A 22,319-nucleotide genomic window follows, 5' to 3' on the forward strand; every position below is an offset into this window, starting at 1 on the left:
CGGCACCAGCCCAATCCAGGCTGTTTTGGGCCCCAAAAGGGTCCCAAATTTCCAAAACGGCACAGAAACAGCCCGGATCAGGGCTGAACCAGCCTGGAACTTTCTGCTGCCAGGTGGGGGCATCCTCCCCCGCCTGGCACCAGCCTGATCCTGGCCATTTTGGCCCTGAACCGGGCTGTTTCAGTGCCATTTTGGGACTCTTTTGGACCCAAAATGGCCCAGAATGGCACCAAAACAGCCAGGATAAGGCCAGTGCCGGGTGGAGGAACCCTCCCCCACCTGGCAGTGGCCCGATCCAGGCTGTTTTGGTCCTAATCTGGGTCCAAAATAGGCCATTTTAAAAATACCCACATGACACCACTCACGTGGGTATTTTAAAGAGCTGCTGGAATGCCATTCCGGGGCATTCCGGCTCAAAAAAAGCCCTGGGTGCAACCTGGAAATTACATCATTGTTTCAGGCAATGCTCTAACATTTACTGAAAACACTATGGTTAAACCATAGCGTTGGGGCTGAATGTTAAAGTGTCACTGGTAATATGATCATGTCAGTTCCAGGTCATGCCAGAAATGACATCATCACTCTGCTTGTTCCATCATGACCTCACCAACAAGCCTCCCCCCAAGTTATTCTCCATCTAGTTGCCAGCCTTGGTGGGGACTGGGGAGCTATACTCCCCCTTCACTTCAATTAATTAACTGACCGAACCATCCATGACGCTTGGTAAAATTAACTCACCTATTGCACAGATGGAAGACAAGGAAATGAAATTTGACTACCATGGGGAAGTGAGACTCTTCTCCCACAGTTACTGTGTAGCTGCAAAGTTCTTTTTAATCCTGCATTTTTGTTACATTGCCATTGAACCAACAAATTCTCTAATAAAATTTTAAAGCCAAAACTAAAATTTTAACAGGTGCATCAAAGCAAAACAAAGACTTGAGAGGGATTTAACAAAATAAGGGCTATAAGCAAGAGCATTTTAGTTCACAAGAAAGAGGATATCATTCACTATAATCTGTTTTCCAACATCTGCTTTTGTTATAGGCAATGAAAAAATGATATTATTTCCGTTTATCCTACCTCAAACTTTTTTGTGGCAAGGGAATGTACTATTTTGCTTTTCACTGAAAATTGATGAAGGGCATTTTTTTAAATACAAAAATCAAAATTTGGCTCATTCATAAAAGTAACAAAAGGAAATAGTATTCTGCTTTCTATAGTACCTGGAATGAATGGGATTACACAGATTCATTAACAAAACTATGAGCCCTTTTTGGCACTTCTGTCATACACCCACTTCTGCCAGCTTTAATTACGTAATTGCCTTACTGTTCTGTTCTAAGTAGCTTCTGTGGCTGAGGAAGATTAGCCATGGGAAAGCTGTCAGGCTATGGATAACAGAATATGGTAGACAGATCCCTGTACCGTTGCAGCAAGAAATCCAGGCTCTTGATTAAATGGTTTTATTCAGAAATCAAATCGGCCGATTCCAGACGGCCCCCCGCCTTGCGAAACGTTGCGCGTCGTCGCGCAGAAAATGCGAAATATCACGTTTTCTCGCGCGAGTTTTGCGCGACGACGCGCAACGACGCGCAACGTTTCGCAAGGCGGGGGGCCGTCTGGAATCGGCCCTTATTTCCATATATATGTCCATAGGCTACTCAGAAGCAAGGTAAGCATCTAAGCAGCAAGACTAAAAATTGACAGGAATGAGAACCTGTGGAAAAACCTTTCTTCTTAACACATACATTTGCTCCTTCCCCCTCCCAATAATAAACATGATTTTGGCGGGCACTCTGCGTGAGAAGATATCACATATTTGTACTATCAAGTTGAGGCACTGGAAAGCAAGACATAGCAATGAACAGGAGTGAGTTTACAAGGTCATGAGGACTGAAAGTTTCAACAGTTTTCTAGATAAACACCTATAATCATTCTGTGAAAGAATTGAACAGAAGAAACAGTTATGGTCCTGGTAATAAGATATCAAGATACAGCATGAACCCTTGATTTAAATAGCATTAGTATTGGCATGGATGGGGCTCAGACATGACACATCTGCAAGTGGACCAAAGAAAATTTTAAAAGCAAAATTTACAAAGAACTGAAGGAAGGGCCTTAGACTGTACTCTCTATTCTTGAACCATGTCTAATACTAAAAAAAAGTTCCCAATGTGGGTAGTTTTCAGTACTTTACTATTCTCTACTTGTCAACAAACTGTCAGATTTTACCATGCTGATATTTCTGCTTACTTGGTGGTAGTAAAGAAGCTGAAATCAGATCAGATAGCTGGACTTACCCACCTCAAAAAACTTACTTGCTGGATAACCTTGGGCAAATCTCAGGTGATGTAAAGATAAAATTGAGTAGCTGCATATATATTCTAGAGTGAACTTCTTGGGTGATGGGCTGAATGCAGATGAGACAGAGAATGATAAACGTATATGCCTGCATGCAGAATCATCCACTTTTGGGCGGGGTGGGTGGGTGTCTGCTTAGTTATCTTCATTTCTCCTGCTGTAGCACTGATTTAATCCAGTTATGGGAAAGTTCTCTAGGTAATAATGGGAGCAACCCTGAGTCTGTCTACACAAGGTATCTTACATAAGGATACTCAAGTGGAAGATCTTACAATTGTTCTCCCATTATGCACTGCTAGGAAGACAGAGTACACTTGAATATAAGACCACACAGAAAGTAAGTCACGTGAGCATCCCTTTGTAAGATTTCTTGTGTAGAGAGACTCTCAGAGGTCTATGAGTAGTACCTCACTTTTGGAATGGATCTTTGCTGCTTCGCTCTTGCTGGTATAGCCCACCATGACCGATGAAAAGCTACTTCTGAGATTCAAGGGATCCTGAGGAATGCCATGAGATGTGCCTTCTACATCCAGCCCTGCTTAGCTTGCTCATGACGAATAGGGTTAGGATTATGTTTTGTACCTATTGCCCAGGTGAAGACAATATGCCCAACTGTGCAAGATATTGGAGATTCAATGTCTTTGTATTTCTGCAAATACCAGCTTTTGTTCCCATGTTTTCCCCAAACACTCTAGTACACTTTATTTCAGTATTCTCTGTCTCTTTTGAGTTTACGAATGCTGGTACTCACGTTCTAGTACCCCAAACCCCTTCGCTTCAAACACAAGTGCTTTCCTTCAGTTTTTGTAAACTGAATCTTAAGGTTTCTAAAGGCAGTTTCCAACCACACCTGACCAGGGATCTCTCCACTCTTCAGAGCTATCTCCCTGTTTAACTGGGTTGGTGAAGTCTCCTCTCCTTAGAAGATCTATCCCCTTTCTGTGACCCGAATGGGAGTCTGTACCTACTTACCAAACTTCCTTGCCAACTTTTCCCCAGTTCTCCTGTTGGTGTTAAACTGCTCTTAAACTGTTCTCTGTTAGGACTCTGTCTCTCTACTGTTCACACTCAATTCCTCTCAGCTAGGACTGAACAGACCCTCTTTTTTTCAGCTCATGCTACCCAAATCAGATTCCTTATAGTAGCCTGTCACTCAAAGCATTCTGGGTCTATGTAGGATTAACCCTTAAGAGTCCTTCAGCTGTTTGTATAGCACTTCCAGGCTTTTAAAAAGTGCAGTCCATCACATACCCAATCTCTTACATTAATTTGGAACATACGTTTGCTCAGTTCTATAGTATGTCTAATTTCATGAGGACAATACATAATAAACCAGGTAAATACTTGATAAACGATCTTGTTGATGAAAACTCCCTCCCCACCATATCCAGTCCAAAACCTCTATTATCTATCTATCTGACTTGCACATTTCTTTTGTTATTACTTATAATAATGAAAATGGGGTGTATCACAATTATAGTATTTAATATGAAAATGAAACAAACTCTTTACTTAAACACTCTATAATGAAAGAAACCCGTGATTTGCTTTCATTTTGTTTAGCAGCTTTCATTATTGCAGGATTTTCTATTTCTGTTTCTCTCTGTCTCCGCTGTATTTTCCTAATAAGGGTGTACAAAACTGTGTTCCTTAGGGGGAGAGGGGAGAGGCCTCTGGGTTTTCTTGATGGATTGCAGAGTGTAGTCAGTGCAACTAAGATTACATATATGTGTGAGGTAGTTCAGACCTGAGGCATATGGGACTTTGAATCAGTTGTTTGTAGGAAAGAGGGAAGCAACTCAAAGGGAAAGGAATTGTTTTCAAGTTTTCTTGTGCCAAAGTACAGTGTACCGTTTTACAGTATATTATTACTTTCTTACTTTCTTAGCTTTCTTCTTAAATATAGTTTCTATTATTGTGTGTGCTTTTATTTCTTTCCAAAGCATTTTTGTTTGTTTTTACTTGGGGCTTGGTCCCTCCTCCTTCCTTGCCTTATAGTTTGACTTGAGGCTTCCCTTCTGGCTTCCTTCTGCCACTTTTAGCTCTTTGGAGTGCATTTTTTAATTTAATCTCCCATCTTATCTGCTTCGTTAGTTCTTTGTTTCAGTATGTAACTTGCTGTGATTAAGTGTTGCCTCAGTTTCCTTCTCTTACCAACTCCCTTTGAGTTTTAATTTTGCCTGTTCCCCTGTCAAAGTGCTGTGGTTCTTTGGGAATTACAATTAATTTGGGATTTGTCTTGTCTTGTGTAATTCAGTCTGTGTTGTATGCCTGGGTGCAAGACGTATAACCCAAACACAAAACAACACAGCTCCCTTTAGGGAATAATGGAAGTACAACTAAAAGCTACCTCAATTTTTCACTTTCATGCTAAAATCTGAGCTCCCAAACGCTCTATAAATAGATGAGTGAGATATTCTTCCAAACTGGATTCTACCATTCCTTCTTTAAGAGCTCATATTCTTAAATTTTCTTAGGTAATTATACATTGCTTCAGTTTGCTCCATTAGTTTCTTATTTTCATCATCTACAACTGTAAAATTTTGTTCCAGAAATTTTAATACTACTTTCTTTTAACTCTTCCACTGTAACAATATTTAATTTAAACTCACTTTCTATTGTAATTTTTTCCTAAGTCTTGGGATTTATGGCTTAATTTCTTTTCCATTTCTACGTACTTATGTTTCACCAAGTTGCCACCAATGTATGGTGATCCTAGCAAAGGGCTTTTAAGGCATGTGAGAAACAGAGGTGGTTTGTCATTGTCTTCCTCTGCTGAGTCTTCCTTGGTGGTCTCCTATCCAAGTACCAACTCTTCTTATCAAACCTGGATCTCCAGATTAGAGTCCTGCCACTTTTAACCACTACACCAAACTAGCTCCACTACACTAGTGCTGTACCCCCTTGCCCCTGTGTCCAATATTTTTTCAGAGACCATCTGGCAATCCTACCAAATGTGTGTGTGTGTGTGTGTGTGTGTGTGTGTGTATGAGAGAGAGAGAGAGAGAGAGAGATCACTGTCACTGTGCGATGATGCAACTTCCGGCACAACCTGAATGTGACATCATCACACTGAGAGGGACACTCTAGCACTCTAGTTTCAATGCAGTTTTGTGTGAATGTTAATGTTGCCTTTGATGCAATGATATAACTTCCAGTGTGACTGAATGTTACATCATTGTCTGGGGACAATTACCCTACTCCAGTAAGTTCCTGGTTCTCTCATCTCTTGCCAGTGGCCAGACAGTGCCCCTGGGGCTACTCAGCCTACTTAATGCATAAAATTATATCTTATTCAATACTGGAAAGAATTATACTATTCTTCTATGAGGAGGACTTATACACTAATCACTCTTCTACTTCAATGAGGCCTTATTTAGCATTCAGAAAACACTAAATAAATGACAGTATTTTACATTTTCCTAAACCAAAGAATCATGTTGACCTATATGCACATGTTATGCAGAACACCTAATTTCCAAATTTTTCAGCATTAATGAAGTCTCAATTTTTTGTTCAAAAGGAGATCACGGAGGGGATAGACTGCCTGTATCAGTACAGTGAACATTGCTTTGCACAGATCATGTAGGTACGTGTTGCTGCAGTTACCTTGTAGTTACTTTGTATCATGTAGTTACCTTGGCATTCAAAGCAAAACTCAAAAGCTTTGTAGATCATAAATTAGATTACCCAACCTCTTTTTTTGTATCAGCCTTTACAATTATTAAAAGGATGAGTTTTAGAAAGATTATAGAGAACTATCAAACATTAGCTATAGTGGTAATGTGTGCCAAAAGAGAAGTATCAAAAATAACACTCAGTTTTTATTCTGTTGAGAAGACTGAAGAATGATTTTTTCAACTGAGAGTAAAGAAAAGGCAAAAGTGGGCACTTAGAGGGAAGCACAGTATATTATGCGTATTCAGTCTGGGACAATCTAATATCTATGAATAAACAGTTGTAAAACAAATGGAAATAATAATAGTGAGAAATATGTAAGAAGCAGATTATCAGGGTAGTGGTAATATTGCAACTCAAAAGAAGAAATCAGATTGCTGAAAGGAAGAGTTTCTTACAAGATGTGGTGAGGGTTTTTAAGCTCTGATGAAACACATTGGAGACTATACTCAAGCCTGCAGAAGATTTCATCTCTCTACTAGATCTGGTAACAGTGGGAACAAAATAAGTTAACAGATTTATATAGGGAGGAAGAGTTTTCGATGTATTATCAAACATCAATAATGTAATGTGATAATGGCTTTTCTGGCAGGCATAAAGAAGCTTCTGACATCAGCAGGCTAATCTAATAGATATCTTAAATTTCCAGCCAAATTTATGTGTTGAGGAACATTATTATTAGACAAAAACTGTTCTCAGCAGGCCAGGTTTGGTAATAAAAATGATATTTTGGCTGAGCAAAACCCTAATATAGGCACAAAGTCAGGAGGAACAGTGTGTGCATAATAGAGAATCTGGACAGGAAGCTTAGAAGGGACAAAGGTAGGAACAGGGTGGCTGAAGAAAGGAGCCACATAGAGGACAATATGCATGAACCTGTGGGAAGAATTCTCTTCCTCTTGAGGAAAAGAAAGGTAGAAGAGACAAGGAATGCTGGAGGCAATAAAAAGGGGAAACTGCTCACTATCCATACAACTGGGCCTGACAGTGGCTGTCAGTCTATGGAATTCAAGTTACTCTGATTTTGTCTCCCACCCCTTGCTGCAAGAAATCCAAGGTTTCTTGATTCAAAAGGTTCTTTATTGAAAGATTATATTCAAAGTACAGGTGTCCATAATTAATCCAAAGGCATGAAAGCTTCTGGCTGACCATGAAGCTTTGTTGAGAATGACGTGTTAGTTACAAGTTGCAATATATCAAAACCTCCTTCCACTCCCCCCCACCATTGCCTGGCTACAGTAGATGCCTGGGAAGGCTAGGGAAGCTCCTCCAAGGTCGATGTCTAGTCCTGGTAGATAAGGCCTTCCTGGGAATACAGCTGGCTCTCTGTGAACCTGTAGGCAAATAACACTGGAAAACTACAGAATGAGAAAGCATCAGAAAACAATATGGTGTTACTGTGGATAGCAGGCCTGACAGTGGCCATTATGCATCTGTATTCAGTGGTGAACACAGCATGACTTATCTCAGCCTGGCTGCGGCCATAATATAAGTAGACCTGACTTGGCCTGGAGCTGGCCCTGAGAGGCCCATTCCAGCTCCTTTTCCTCCACCAACCAGGTGAGTGGTGGCGGAGGGAGGAGGCTGGGAGTGGGTGATCTCCCACCCCCACTGGGGGAATGGTAACTCTACTGGGCCCAGCTTGGCAGTATCCACAGCATGTCTGCACCTGGCCTGGAAGCAGTGGCCACACCATGTCTGGGCCCAGCCCATCCAGATGTGGCCACAATGTGACTGGACTCCACCATCTGGCAGTGGCTATAGTATCACTGTGCCTGGACTGGACCAGTAATGGTGTCTACAAACCGTTGGGCCTGGTGCAGCAACAGCACCCACCATGCCACTGGGTCCAGCCCAGCAATGACCACTCTACCAGTCAAATTTACCTCACTTCTCAGGGAAAGCTGAAGATGGGGGAAGATAAACATAGGTTAGTGGTGGGTGGGAAGAAGAGAAGGAAGGAGGAAAGAGGGAGAGGCTATGGGGACTGCCAGGGAAGGGAAAGAGAAAATAGTTGGGGAATGCAAGTAGGGTTGCCAGGTGTCTGATTTTCCACCAGACAGTCTGTGGTTTTTTGCTGGACTGTCTGGTGAAAACAGAGTAAAAAATACTAGACACTTGTACACCAGCCTGCTCACCTGTCCATCTGGCATCCTGTGCACCTTGGGAGAGGCCAGCCTACTTGCCCACCTACATAAATAAAGTGGCAGGGCCCTGTTCAGTTTTGGGGGGGGGGAGTCATCTGACAACCCTAGAGGCAGGGGGAAATAATATATCCCCCTCAATTGTTTGTTGGTCCCCCTCTTATTCTTAACAATACTGAAATTTGCTTTAACAATTTCCAAGTTATACAATCTAGTTTGAAAGCATCAGTGGAATTAGGACAAGTTTCAAATCAATTTTTTGTGGCTAACCACACCTTAACGAATCCTTGTCTTAGCACATCTCTTAATTAGCTTTTCCAAATTTCCCCATCAATAAATCCAGTATTGCTTTGAGGGGAAAGATGTATGTCCCAGCTTTAAGACTGATTTGTTAAATAATACCTCAGTCCTGAGGCTCTGGGAAATCTTTTAATGTTTTGTGATATATTCATAATCCATTTTGCCTTAACCATGCAACAGCATTGTTGTCGTTTTTTTCAGATAACTCTTTGCTGAGTAGAAATTTAACAAAACAACAATCAGAAGCTTTTCAAATATTTTTTTTTTATGTAAAGGAAGGGAGCTTCTTTTTAACTAGAAAAAAAAATCCTAATGGCCACAGAGATCTCAGAACATAGTGTCATTAAATTTCAGTGGACTTTCTTCTCTTAAAGTTTCAGGCACTGTTTCTCTTATTTTGTGGCTTTAGGCCCCTTCCCTGTATTTTTTTAGAGTTATGATTTTTCTGCAAATATTTCCTTAGGTATATAGAAATATTCCCCTTGTCTGTCCATGCCCCCATTATGTGGATTTTTTGATCCGCATTCTAGGTCTCTGTTCAGAATTAGATATAATGAATTAGATCAAATATCAAACTCCATTTTTATCTACTTTCTCATGATTTATGACAAACATACCCTATGACACATTTAACATTTTTGGAAGCTGTTACTTGTACTATGGTTGTTGTGGGTTTTCCGGGCTGTATTGCCGTGGTCTTGGCATTGTAGTTCCTGACGTTTCGCCAGCAGCTGTGGCTGGCATCTTCAGAGGTGTAGCACCAAAAGACAGAGATCTCTCAGTGTCACAGTGTGGAAAAGATGTAGGTCATTTGTATCTACTCAGGAGGGGTGGGGTTGAGCTGAGTCATCCTGTAAGAGTTTCCCAGGGTGTGGAATGCTAATGGCGGGAGGCTTCACTGTATCCTGAGGAGGTTCTTTTGCATATGGATTGGTACTTGATGTGCTAATCTTCTCTGCAGGGCTATTGTCGGGGATAGAATGTTTTGTTAGCCTGGTGTTTTTCAGAACTGGAAACCATGCTCTGTTCATTCTTAAGGTTTCTTCTTTCCTGTTGAAGTTTTGCTTATGCTTGTGAATTTCAATGGCTTCCCTGTGCAGTCTGACAAAGTAGTTGGAAGTGTTGTCCAGTATTTTGGTGTCCTGGAATAAGATACTGTACCCTGTTTGAGTTAGGCTATGTTCAGCCACTGCTGATTTTTCAGGTTGTCCAAGTCTGCAGTGTCTTTCATGTTCTTTTATTCTGTTGTATTTTTCGGGTGGGTCTGAATACTGCTTGTGGGAAATCGAGGGAAAACTCCCATTCCTGGATACCTTGGTCATCCGCAAAGCAAACTTTCAGTTAGGTCACAAGGTCTACAGGAAACCAACTCACACTGATCGGTACTTACACAAAAACGCCAATCACCACCCCCGACAGAAAAGAGGCATAATGAAAACATTAATGGATCGTGCAAGACGGATATGTGAGCCGCGCTTTCTCAATGAGGAAATTAATCATCTAAACCACGCACTTCAGGCAAATGGCTACTCCAGAAATGAAATCCGAAGAGCAATCAAACCCAGGATGAATCAAACAACCAAGGAAAAACAGTCTCCTACAGGAAAAGTGTTTTTGCCATATATCAAAGGAATTACCGATCAGATGGGAAAGCTTATGAAAAAGCATAACCTTCAAGCAGTATTCAGACCTACCCAAAAAATACAACAGATGCTACGATCAGCAAAAGACAGTAGAGACCCCCTCACCTCTGCAGGAGTATACCATATACCCTGCAGCTGTGGACAAGTTTACATCGGGACCACAAAGCGTAGCATCCAGACAAGAATAAAAGAACATGAAAGACACTGCAGACTTGGACAACCTGAAAAATCAGCAGTGGCTGAACATAGCCTAACTCAAACAGGGCACAGTATCTTATTCCAGGACACCAAAATACTGGACAACACTTCCAACTACTTTGTCAGACTGCACAGGGAAGCCATTGAAATTCACAAGCATAAGCAAAACTTCAACAGGAAAGAAGAAACCTTAAGAATGAACAGAGCATGGTTTCCAGTTCTGAAAAACACCAGGCTAACAAAACATTCTATCCCCGACAATAGCCCTGCAGAGAAGATTAGCACATCAAGTACTAATCCATATGCAAAAGAACCTCCTCAGGATACAGTGAAGCCTCCCGCCATTAGCATTCCACACCCTGGGAAACTCTTACAGGATGACTCAGCTCAACCCCACCCCTCCTGAGTAGATACAAATGACCTACATCTTTTCCACACTGTGACACTGAGAGATCTCTGTCTTTTGGTGCTACACCTCTGAAGATGCCAGCCACAGCTGCTGGCGAAACGTCAGGAACTACAATGCCAAGACCACGGCAATACAGCCCGGAAAACCCACAACAACCATCGTTCTCCGGCCGTGAAAGCCTTCGACAATACATTGTTACTTGTACTTACGAAATTTCTAGGAATTTATTCTTAGTGCCAAAGATGCAGGCTCTAACTTGAAGAAATGTCTAATGAATTGGTGTAGATTAATTTGATCACAATATAGTTACTAAATTTTAAACTCTTGATTGGCTAGTAGCATGGGGAAATAAAAGGCTACAAACATGGGATTTGAGAGTCTGTATTAATTCCTTAAGCGGTTTTGATGAGCTTTAGCTAAAGGCCTGCAGAAGATCAAGGAGTTATTTTTATATGTAAGAACTTCTGATTCACAAGTTTTGGAAGTAGTAAAAATATAGAACAGACTGGAAAATAAGGAGAAGGAACAGAAAACTAGAGAACAATGGCCAAGAGTGGAGGCAGGTGAAAGGGCACAGGAAGTTATTAGGCATTCCAAGAAAGCAAATATAATATCTCCAAGCCCAACATAGGGTTATCAACATCAAGGTGCACCCTAGAAGGCTCCCAGAAGTAAAACTCCACTCTACACAGATCAGACCCCCTGGAGGAAATTTAGGAGAGTGGACTCCAGGGAATCACATCCCCACTAAGTTCTGTCCCCTCCCTAAACCACCCCCAATTCTTCACGGATTTCCCAAGCTAGAGTTGGCAATCATAGTACTTCTCCAATACCGGAAGTGAGCCTGAATGGAGAAAAATATAAAAACTGGTCAAATATATACTCTAATCACTGTCCAATCTACCACTTACATGCCTAATTTCAAATAGAGTTCTTCAGTGCATTAGCCAAGAGTCCTTTTCAGACATTGTAGTCACACCTATAGGAAGCCTACCAATTGCATGAAAAAGGACTGTATGCTACCTACAATCCTTCTAATAGATGCAGTTGCCATGTTGTATGAACAGGGGAATTGTACCATGTGCATATGTATTTTGTCTCATACAATGTGGCAACTATGCATATTGGGAGGACTGGAAGTATTGTGGGGTGCAGTTACAGGGTAGGCAGCATTCAAGTACACTGGCTATAATATCTAAAAAGGACTAATATCAGGTGAAATGATCTCTGGAACTGCACTATGGTTTTTCTGATCATATAAGTTCTTTCATTCCTTATTCCTTTATGTTCAAGTGGTAGTAGTGGGGACATAATTTGGCTCCTTTTAGATCTACAAAAAGCAAGCTTAAATTTTAAGAAGCCACTTTTTGAAGGTAATGTTACGTTATATATTTCTCATGCCTCTGACTGCATTCTGAAGGGCTTGAGCCCTAGCACCACTTGTCATGGGCCACCCATGTTGATTCATGCCCAATGACTGCACCCAAGCTTCCTGCCCAAGGTCATATTCCTGCTGCACTTGCATGAGCTGCTAATCATCCTTTACATTTTCTGGATTGCATGTTTTGAAGCAAAGCTTCACTGCACTCCTTAGCCTCATATACATTGTGGACAATTTTTATCACAGTTTGGTGGTATTATTTAGGGATATGCAGCAAGACATTAATCAAGATATTAACCCACATCAACCAGTTCTTTAATATTATTATTATATATATTAAGCAGGGAACCTGCACAGACTTGTAGGGGATACTTTTCTCCTGTATCCCCTTTCCCATGCTATTTCTTCTTTGGCTCCTCCTGGCAGCTCCCAATAGCCTCTCCGCTGCCTTCTCTTCCCATTCATCAACCAACCTTCTTTTATCTCCACCCAGTCTTCTCAAATTTATTTATTTGGATGCTTTTATCCCACTTATCTCTACTGAGTGTATTCTCAAAGTGCCTTACAATATGAGAAAGCAATAGGCCATAAATATAGGAAATCTACCTGAAAGCAACAAGCTAATTCACAAGGAATCAAAGCTGGTGGTAAAAGCTCTGCCCCAGAAGGCAACAGTTTCTTCTCAGGCACTGCTTACTTCATGAATTTACTTAATTTATTTCATTAATATCCCACCTTTCTCCTCAGGAGGGACCTAAGAACATATGAACATAAGAACGTAAGAGAAGCCATGTTGGATCAGGCCAATGGCCCATCCAGTTCAACATTCTGTGTCACACACTGGCCAAAAAATCTGGTGGGCAATTTCATTGAGTGCCCACAAGTTCTTGTATTGTGAGAAAGGGAGAAAAATACATCTTTCTCTACCTTCTCTATCCCATGCATAACCATGTAAACCTCTATCATGTCACCCCTCAGTTGTCGTTTCTCCAAGCTAAAGAGCCCCAAGCGCTTTAACCTTTCTTCATAGGGGAAGTGTTTCATCCCTTTAATCATTCTAGTTGCCCTTTTCTGCACTTTTTCCAGTGCTATAATATCTTTTTTGAGGTGTGGTGACCAGAATTGTACACAGTATTCCAAATGAGGCCGTACCATTGATTTATACAGGGGCATTATGATACTAGCTGATTTGTTTTCAATTTGGTTGTTGTGGGTTTTCCGGGCTGTATTGCCGTGGTCTCCGGCCGTGAAAGCCTTCGACAATACATTGTTTTCAATTTCTTTCCTAATAATCCCCAGCATAGCGTTGGCCTTTTTTATTGCCGTCACACACTGTATCGACATTTTCAGTGAGTTATCTACCACGACTCCAAGATCTCTCTCTTGGTCAGTCTCCGCCAGTTTGGACCCCATCATTGTGTATTTATACTTGGGATTTTGGCCCCAATGTGCATTACTTTGCACTTGGCTATGTTGAACCTCATTTGCCACGTTGATGCCCACTCGCCCAGCCTTGACAGATCCCTTTGGAGTGCCCCACAATCCTCCCTGGTTCTCACCACCCTGAACAATTTAGTGTCATCCACAAACTTTGCCACTTCACAGCTTACTTCCAACTCCAAATCATTAATGAACAAGTTACAAAGCACCGGACCCAATACTGAGCCCTGCGGTACCCCACTGCTTACCACCCTCCACTGTGAATATTGCCCATTTATACTCACTCTCTGTTTCCTATTCATTAGCCAGTTTTTGATCCATAAGAGGACTTGTCCTTTTCCCCCATGACTATTGAGCTTACTTAGCAGCCTTTGATGAGGAACTTTATCAAAAGCTTTCTGGAAGTCCAGGTAGACAACATCTATTGGTTCCCCTTGTCCACATGTTTGTTCACTCCCTCAAAGAACTCTAACAGGTTTGTGAGACAAGATCTTCCCTTACAGAACCCATGCTGAGTCTTCCTCAATAGCTTTTGTTCATCAATGTGCCTACCAGGGGTCATTTTGTAGAAAAAGAGCTGGAGGAACTCATTAGCATAACTCATTAGCATATGCCACACCCCTTGACATCGCCAGAAGTGTGTCATTAGCATAACTGATTTTCATATGCCACACCCCCTGATATCACCTATCCTGGCTGTTTTGGACCCAATCCTGGCCATTCAGGGCCGAAATTAGGCCCAAACTGGCAAAAAGGGGCTGAAAATGGTCAAAAGGGGGCCCAAAATGGTCAGGATCAGGCCACTGCTGAGTGGAAGAGTGATCCACCACCTGTCAGAGGCCCGATCTGGGCCGTTTCGGCCCCAATTCAGGCTGAAATGGATCCAAAATGGCCGAGAGTCAGATGGGCCGGGCCACCTGACGTGACCTCTTTGGGGAACTGCCGGAACTGCGTTCTTGCGTGTTCTCCCTCGAAATGAGCCCTGGTGCCTATTAATTCTCTCCTTAATAACAGTTTCCACCAACTTACCCGGTATTAACGTTAGACTGACTGGCCTGTAATTTCCTGGATCTCCTCTGGAAGATGGGGGTGACATTAGCTACCTTCCAGCCCTCAGGAATGGAGGCAGATGTTAATGAAAGGTTACATATCTTTGTCAGGAGATCCACAAGTTCACATTTGAGTTCTTTCAGAACTCTTGGATGTATGCCATCCGGGCCTGGTGATTTGTTAGTTTTTTAATTGTCTGTCAGTCGTAGGACCTCCTCTCTCATCACCTCAATCTGACTCAGGTCTTTCAACACTTCTGAAATCGCTCCTCATGACCTAAAGCAGCTTACATTATTCTCCTCTCTTCACTTTATCCCCATAACAATCCTGTGAGATAAATCAGGCTGAGAGAGAGAGTGACTGGCCTAAGGTCACTTGACAAGTTTCCATGGCACAATGGAGATTTGAACCTGGGTCTCCCGGATCGTACTCTGACATTCTGACCACTGCTCAACTCTGAGTCTCAGCTTTCCCTTCTTCTCTTCCCCTGGTAGCCTCTCCCTGGGAAAAGTCTGACCAAGATACAAAATTAATCCAGTTGCAAGATGCTCAGATGCATTTTACTGACAGAATCCAAGGTTTGAAGGCTGGCAATATTATGTTTGCCTAGGTGAACCCCCACAATGGCCACTGACTTCTCAGAGGGACTTCTCAAGTTTTTTTTTTTTTTTTTTTTGCAAACCTGGGTCTTTTTCAAGTTTGTAGAAAGATCTGTCTTGTTTATTTATAGCTCCTATCTCAGTATCCACATATGGGACTATGTTGAGAATATTGATGTGGGCACTTGAAAGACTCATGAGCTGTGACTCTTCTTGCCTTTCTGCCTTTCCCACCCTCCTGTCTGGTGGCAGAAGGGAGACAGTGGCAGAGAGGAGATGACTTCCCCTCTTCCTCACTCCCCTGCTTGCCACCAGTGCTGCCACCTTAGCAATATTTTCTGGAATGGAGATGTTAGAGGAGCAGTGGTGGCTTCCCTCCTCCTCACCCATCTGCCCACCTCCAGTGCTGCTGCCTCAGTCGTGGTTTTAGTTGTGCAAGGACAGTGGGGGAGGGGGTGGAGATGATCTCCCTCCTCCTCACCCACCTGCCCACCTCCAGCACTGCCACTTTAACAATGGTTTCACTGGCAGGGGCATTGGAGGCTCACCTTCCTCCTTGTCTGACTGCTTGCATGCATCCTGTGAAGTTGCCTCAGCAGCAGATGGGTAAGAAAGAGGCTCCCATGAGAGTGTGGGGGGAGGATTACAAAGTTCTTCTCTTCCAGTGATCTTGTGCTGCTCTGTCTTTGAAAACTTTTATTTTAAGACCTGGAAGATTTCACCCAGCATGAGAGGTGGGGGACTAAAGGCTTGCACCCATAAACTACACTAGAAAAATGCTTTTAACCTAATTTTGCTTGCATTTTCAACCTTCCTCCCTACAGCGATCCTAAGCGACTCTTTTAAAACTGGAGTTCCCAGGAATAATTGCATCACCCGACACTTGAAGAACACGTGCCAGATGTCTTGTGTAGAGAGACTCTTAGTCAAAAGGAATTGTCCAACCAGACTACAATGAACATAATAAGGAAAGTAGAGGAGAAGAATTAAGTATTTTAAACTGAAAATGAAACAGAAATGAAAAGGTGTAGATCCCTAGAAAAGAGTAGGAATGCTTGTACACCTGCTAGTTTGGCTTACTTTGGATAGACCACTGCTGTGCTGAGTAGGCAGCCAGTTAATCAATGGGCTGTTCAGCTTTTCACAACCTATTTGTCTGCATTTGCAGGAACAGGCTACTTGCAGACATCAGCAGCCAACACTCAACTAACGAGGGATTGGTTGGGAGTCCTTTTCTGATCTCCTGATAAAGAAATTTTGCTATTTGGGGGGGGGCAGAGGGGAGGGATTTATTTATCCTCTCCTTTTTGCAGTGCAGAAATCAAAAGCATTCTCTTTGTCCCTGCCTAGCTTAAAAGGGAGGGAAGATAAAGGAATTCTTCACTGTGTGGAAGAATTCCTTTATCTTCCCTCGCCTCTAAGATAGGCAGAGACAAAGGGAATGCTTTCGATTTTTTGCTGGGGGGTGAGGTCAGAGCCCAACTCCCAGCTGATCCCCCAAGAGTCTGCTTCTGATCAATAGGCAGCTCCTAGTTTGTTCAACAGTTCAATGCAATGCAAACATATACCCCTGATCAGCTCATTATGCTTGCTGTTTGTGGATGCTACAGCAGTATATCAACATAGTAGAAAAAACAAAGATTTTTAAAAAGTGGTCTTGGATAGTGCTACACCAATCTATTGACATGCATAGGAAGGCTTTTACAAAAGCAGGCACAAGGAAGGGGAAAGTCAGCTGCGCTGGAAAAAAGAAAGCAGCTAAAAAGATGAGTGTGAAAGCTGCTGTCTATGGGCAGGATCAAATGCATCAAAATGTGCACACTTTCCCAAAATGCATCAGGAGTGATCCAACCAAAACGATGGATGCAAAAGTGGTCAGAAAAAAATGGGGGAAAGGTGGGGTGAAACTGGCACAACGCTTCTGAGCAAATGATTCTGTACTTAAGGTCAGGGAAAAGCGGATGCTGTAAAGAAGCCAAGCAGCAGCAAAAACTCCATGTGAAAATGACAGGTGGCTTGGATCCCACAAATAATTTCTTGTGTTAGAAGTGATTTCCATCAGCAGAGCAGATTTTTCTTCCCCACTCCCTCCCACTACAGCACCAAATGCCCCCCCCCCATGCTGCTCACGGGGACAAGGCACTGCCAGGATGGCTTGCATGGGGAGTTTGCAGGAAGAGGGGAAACTGGCAAAAATGGCCTCCTTCTGTTAACAGAAAAATTCTGCCATGTACCATCCATTGTGGAGTGATCCAGGCAGGATTGTCAGGAAGGGGGTTTGAGTAAAGTGAATTATGGCCCCAGAGCCTTCTAAAACAACTAAGGGAACCCGCCATCACCAGAAGCAGAGGGCTGTGACCCCATGACTTCCTTTATTTCAACATACTGAATTCTCTAAGCCATCATTCAAGCTGATGTCAAAGCAGAATTCAAATTAACATTACAAAATTTTAATCCTGTGTACAAATGTTTACACAGTAGAAGTAGCAAATGATGATGATAACATCACTGAATACTATCCCTCTGTTGGAGTGCTGCTGCTGTGTTTCTTGCACAATGCATAGCCCCAAACAATAGATGGTTTTATAGAATCAGTTATTAGGAGCTCATTGAAAAAACTTAATGAATAATATGCCTGCTTGCTCAATTCTAAGATCTGGTAAGAAGCATGAGCAGACATGACTGAGGGGTGACTCTGAAAGGGCTGGTGCAAAAATGAAGCAGGGAGGTGTTGCAGACGAAGGCAATGATGAAAGTGAATGCCTGGAGCAACAGAATGTTAAGGGTGGTTATGGTTGCAACAGGTTTATATAAAGCACATGAAACTGAACGGAAAGGCAAACTTGCATTGCATAGAGTCACAGCAGAAAACCCTGTTCTAGGTGTTCAGAATGCCTCCACAGTCTAGCAGTAGCCTGCTAAAGCCAGAACCTAGCCCAGATATCTCACGGCTTTTCACCTGGGAAGAGATAGGGCTCCGCTCAGGTCAGAAGAACTCCAAGCAAGAGAAATGGCTGGTCATCAACAGGAAAGTCTATGACATCAGCCATTTTCATTGGAAGCATCCTGGGGGCACTCGTGTCATCAGCCACTATGCAGGACAGGATGCCACGGTAAGACTGGGAAGCAGCACAACTCACTGGTATAGCACTTACTTTTTATGCATGAGATTGCAGGTTCAATTTCTGGCAAAACCAAGCCCTAAAAAACCAGCATGAGTGAGAGAAAAAATGGAATAATGATCCAAAGGGTATAAGACACATCATCAAATGTCCGTATAAGTTTATTTGTCAATATTCTGTAAACAGAGAACAGACTGTTACAGTGTTTTGGGAAAGCAACCTACATGGGCAACCTCTCTCTTCATTTATAGGAATTTGGGCTACATTTAGTCATGAATGAATGAAGCAATAGTCTTTGGTCTCTGTTTCACTCAGGGAAAAGGAGAAATAAAATAATGGGTAGCAGAGTTGCCAGATTTAACAATTTGTGGGAGTGTTAGGAGGAGGGGACTTGGGGAGGATGTGGCATTGCTGATGTTGCTGATGTCACTATGTCTCTTCTGGATACAAGCTCTAGGAATCACAGCAACTCTATCGTAAAACTATATGGTTTATCCATAACGTTTCTGGCAATTTCTAAAGCTGCCATTGTCACTTCTGGGTTTTTTTTTCTTCAGCAGTTTGAATCTCAAGGAGATTGACTATCATATGCTGGCATGTGGTAAGACTAATGGGTAGTAATCCTGGTAAATTGTTAAATCCAATAAACTTCAATGGAATTTAAGTTCCATAACAGTATGCAGGACTCTGCACTGCAGCCCTACAGTACAGTCCTAAACAGAGTCACACTCTTTTAAGCCCACTGACTTCAATGCATTTAGAAGGTTTTAACTCTGCTTAAGTTTGCACTGTCTGGCCTGTAAATCTATTCTAAAAATGTTATGGACAACAAGTATTCAAAAACAGAACTTATTTTGCTCACAGTACTCATTTTCTCTTGAGCTGAGCTCAGTCGTAAATCATGTTGACTTGTTCAAACTGAGTATTTCACAAAAACAAATACTACTTTGAGTGGTGTTGCATTTGGCCCCCTGTGAGGTGCAGGAGCATGCTCGCTGCCAGGCGCAATAACATAACTTCCAGAAGTCACACTCATGGGGCCCAGGTTTTCTGCCTCCCAGGCTTGTTCCCTGGGGCCTTTCCTCCACACCAGCCAGGTGAGTGGCGACGGGGCCTAGACTGGAAGTGGGAGATCCTCCACCCTCACTGGGGGGCTGGCAGCCCTATTCTGCACACATGGTAAAAATATCCTGGTTCCCAGACTTTTTTGTGTTCTGCATGGGAAAATCCTGCATCTGCCGCAGAATCAATATTTCCCCACCTTTTCTGGGTCTTGTCTCTCTGCACATATATCCCAATTTTTCCCCCCAGCAAAGTCAAACTGCAATTTTTTTTGAAGTGCAGTATATTTTATTTGGTGTGAAGCCTGGCCCTGGCCTTGCCTTTCACCCTCCTCTTTATCCCACTGCACCCAACAGCAACCAATCCAGTTTTTTTCTTGATTTTTAAAAAAATTAAACAGCAATCTTGGAACATTGCTGCCTTAAAAACAAAACTAAAATCCCTTGCAACTGAGGGGGGGGGGGCTACAATATGGCTAATGCAAAACTTGGCAGAGAGCCCTGCAACCCACTTAATATTTTAAAGCTTCCCTCTGTGCTTCCTGTACTTTTTAGCCCTCCCCCACTTGTTTTGGCTTTTAAAAAAATTCTTAAAACAAGATTGCAAGCTTGGTGCCTTTTAAAAATGGAAAACGTTGTCAGTTTCCTCATCCCATCAACTGATGAAACTGGCAAGTCCTTCCCCAGAAAGCTTGTAGCAGAAAACTATTTTTCTAGTGCAGAAAAAATAAACAAACACCACTTCATTTTGACCCCCTCAAGTGCAGAATTACAGAAGCCCAAAGCAGATCCAGTCCTTGCAGATCAAGTATCCAGAAAACCTGGTGTAACTGTACATGCAGAAAACATCTCTGAGTTGTGTTAAAACATATTGTCTGTTCATTTCACTTTAAACGGAATTCTAGTAATAAGGGTACTTATACAAGTGTTCACAATATAAAAAGAACTATGCTTGAATCTCTTAATTCCTTATATAATATCTATTTATTTTAAAAATTTCTATGCTACTTTCCCATCTGAACAGGGTCCCAAGACAGCAAACATCATAAGTACTTTTTTTTAAATAAAAGCAATTAAAATTTTTTTAAAGCACTGACACTGGTTAATACAAACATGTTTGATGCTGGTAGTCAGGCTGCCCAAATGAGCAATGTTGAAATATTAGAGAGACAAACTATGCAGCTTGCCCCCAGCCAGCAGGACCAAGGAGTGTGAGGGGTTTTTTTTTTTGCTTAATTAGGCAAATGGATATATAGGACAACCATGGCACAAGATCATGCATGTTCAAGGTATTTCTTATCTAGACCCAAACATTCCCATGAATGAACACTGAGTCAGCCAGGCAAAATGGGTAAGGCTAGAAGAAAGAGATAAGCCATACAACTTCCCCCACATACACACGGTGCAGCAGGAACAAAGCACCTCTTGTGTGAGTCATTTGCATGAATGCTTTGCAGATGCAAGATGGGGATAGTTACATGGAAAGCAGCATATGAATGTACATGTACAAAATATCTTGCAATTTAGTTTAGAACAATATCAATCATTCATCAAAAAGTAAACTTGTTTTTTGATTTAAGAGGAGTGCTAACTGTTTTTTAAGATTTAAGAGGGGTGCTAACGTTTACTCCAAAGCAGAATTGTTGTCTCTCCTTTTTGTACAAGTGAAATTTAAAGATTTTGAGGTTCCTCCTCGGGCAAAAGAGCTGAGAAATTTTAAGCAAGAGTTGCACTAGGACAACTAAAATTACTTGAGGGGGGCTAGGAAGGGTTATATGTCTTACTGAATACAAGAGGATTTTTTCCCCTAGTAAATTTGCTTAGAATGTTAGCTTTATATGATATTTCATTCAGAAAATCTTTAATTTCCACACTTTATTTACAAGCAATAAAACATTCTGATCTGTGTGAGGTTTCAATGAAATCTAAATTATTGTCTGTAATGAATAATATTCTGAGAAAGGCTTTTTTAAGCTTAGAATTTGTTTGAACTGAGCAGAGAGCTTTGTGGGCAGAGGACATATTTTATGAAATGATAGATGTCTTTTCATTTTTTTAAAAAAATGAATACAACATCAAATTGAATAGGGAGACTTAAATTAGTTTCAGACTGAGAACATTTTACCTTGGATATGGCATGTTGCTATAGCACAACTAAGAATTTTAGGCAAAATTAAACTACTACTTTTTCCTGCACATAATCTGTTGCCATTTTATACATTATGCAGAGGCAAACCCAAATTTACCATAGAGGATAGACTCAAGAGACTCAAGCCTTCGACAATACATCAAGAGAAATTGTTAGGCTGAGAGTATGTGAGTGGGTCAGTTACCCAATTAGCTTCCACAGCAGACCTGGGTCCCCCAGATCCTACTCTGAAACTCTTCCCACTATACTACAGTGGCTAGGGAGGGGCTGTTGTTGAACAGCAGCAAGAAGCCATGCTGGATGAATCATGCAAGTCATGTGATATCAAGTCCCCTGGTGGTTGTTTCCGGGCCTGGCCCCAATGCGTCCTCCCTCAAATACCAAAATAACCCAGGAAAGAGCGCTGCCCCCTCCCTCTGCCTTTTATTGACAGAAACCAAGCCTGGAATACTGACTAAACTGTAATAGCTGCTGAGGGCTGGTTAAAGCTACAGGTGCTCCTTTTATCATTTGGGTTTTTTAAAAAAAACCCAGTGTATTTTTTTCTGCAAACCTGGAGCATTTTTCAGGTATGTAGGGAAATCTGTCTTGTCTGTTCATGGCTCCAATTTCCAGATTTAAGTATCCATAGATCAGGGCCCCTTGGCAAGTAGTATATAAGATAGGGCTAGGGAACAAAATATATTGTCACTCAATGGGACGACAAAGCAAGACATTTCATCAGCCTATACTTGAAGGCAAGTTCTGGGGAAAATAAAGGATAATTAAGCTAGTAGTATTC

General features: G+C 41.9%; 1 protein-coding gene across 1 annotated transcript in view; it reads left to right on the forward strand.

Moving 5' to 3' along the window:
* The first annotated feature begins 18,073 nt into the window (after nt 1–18,073).
* Nucleotides 18,074–22,319, forward strand: part of LOC129324175 (acyl-CoA (8-3)-desaturase-like) — a 34,731-nt gene continuing 30,485 nt past the window's right edge. Inside the window, exon 1 of the mRNA XM_054971233.1 lies at nt 18,074–18,319. Within this exon, the coding sequence (XP_054827208.1) occupies nt 18,098–18,319 (222 nt within the window). The 5' untranslated portion in view covers nt 18,074–18,097. The remainder of the gene's footprint in view (nt 18,320–22,319) is intronic.

This window comes from Eublepharis macularius, chromosome 2, assembly GCF_028583425.1.
Source record: "Eublepharis macularius isolate TG4126 chromosome 2, MPM_Emac_v1.0, whole genome shotgun sequence".
In the NCBI taxonomy this organism is placed as follows: domain Eukaryota; kingdom Metazoa; phylum Chordata; class Lepidosauria; order Squamata; family Eublepharidae; genus Eublepharis; species Eublepharis macularius.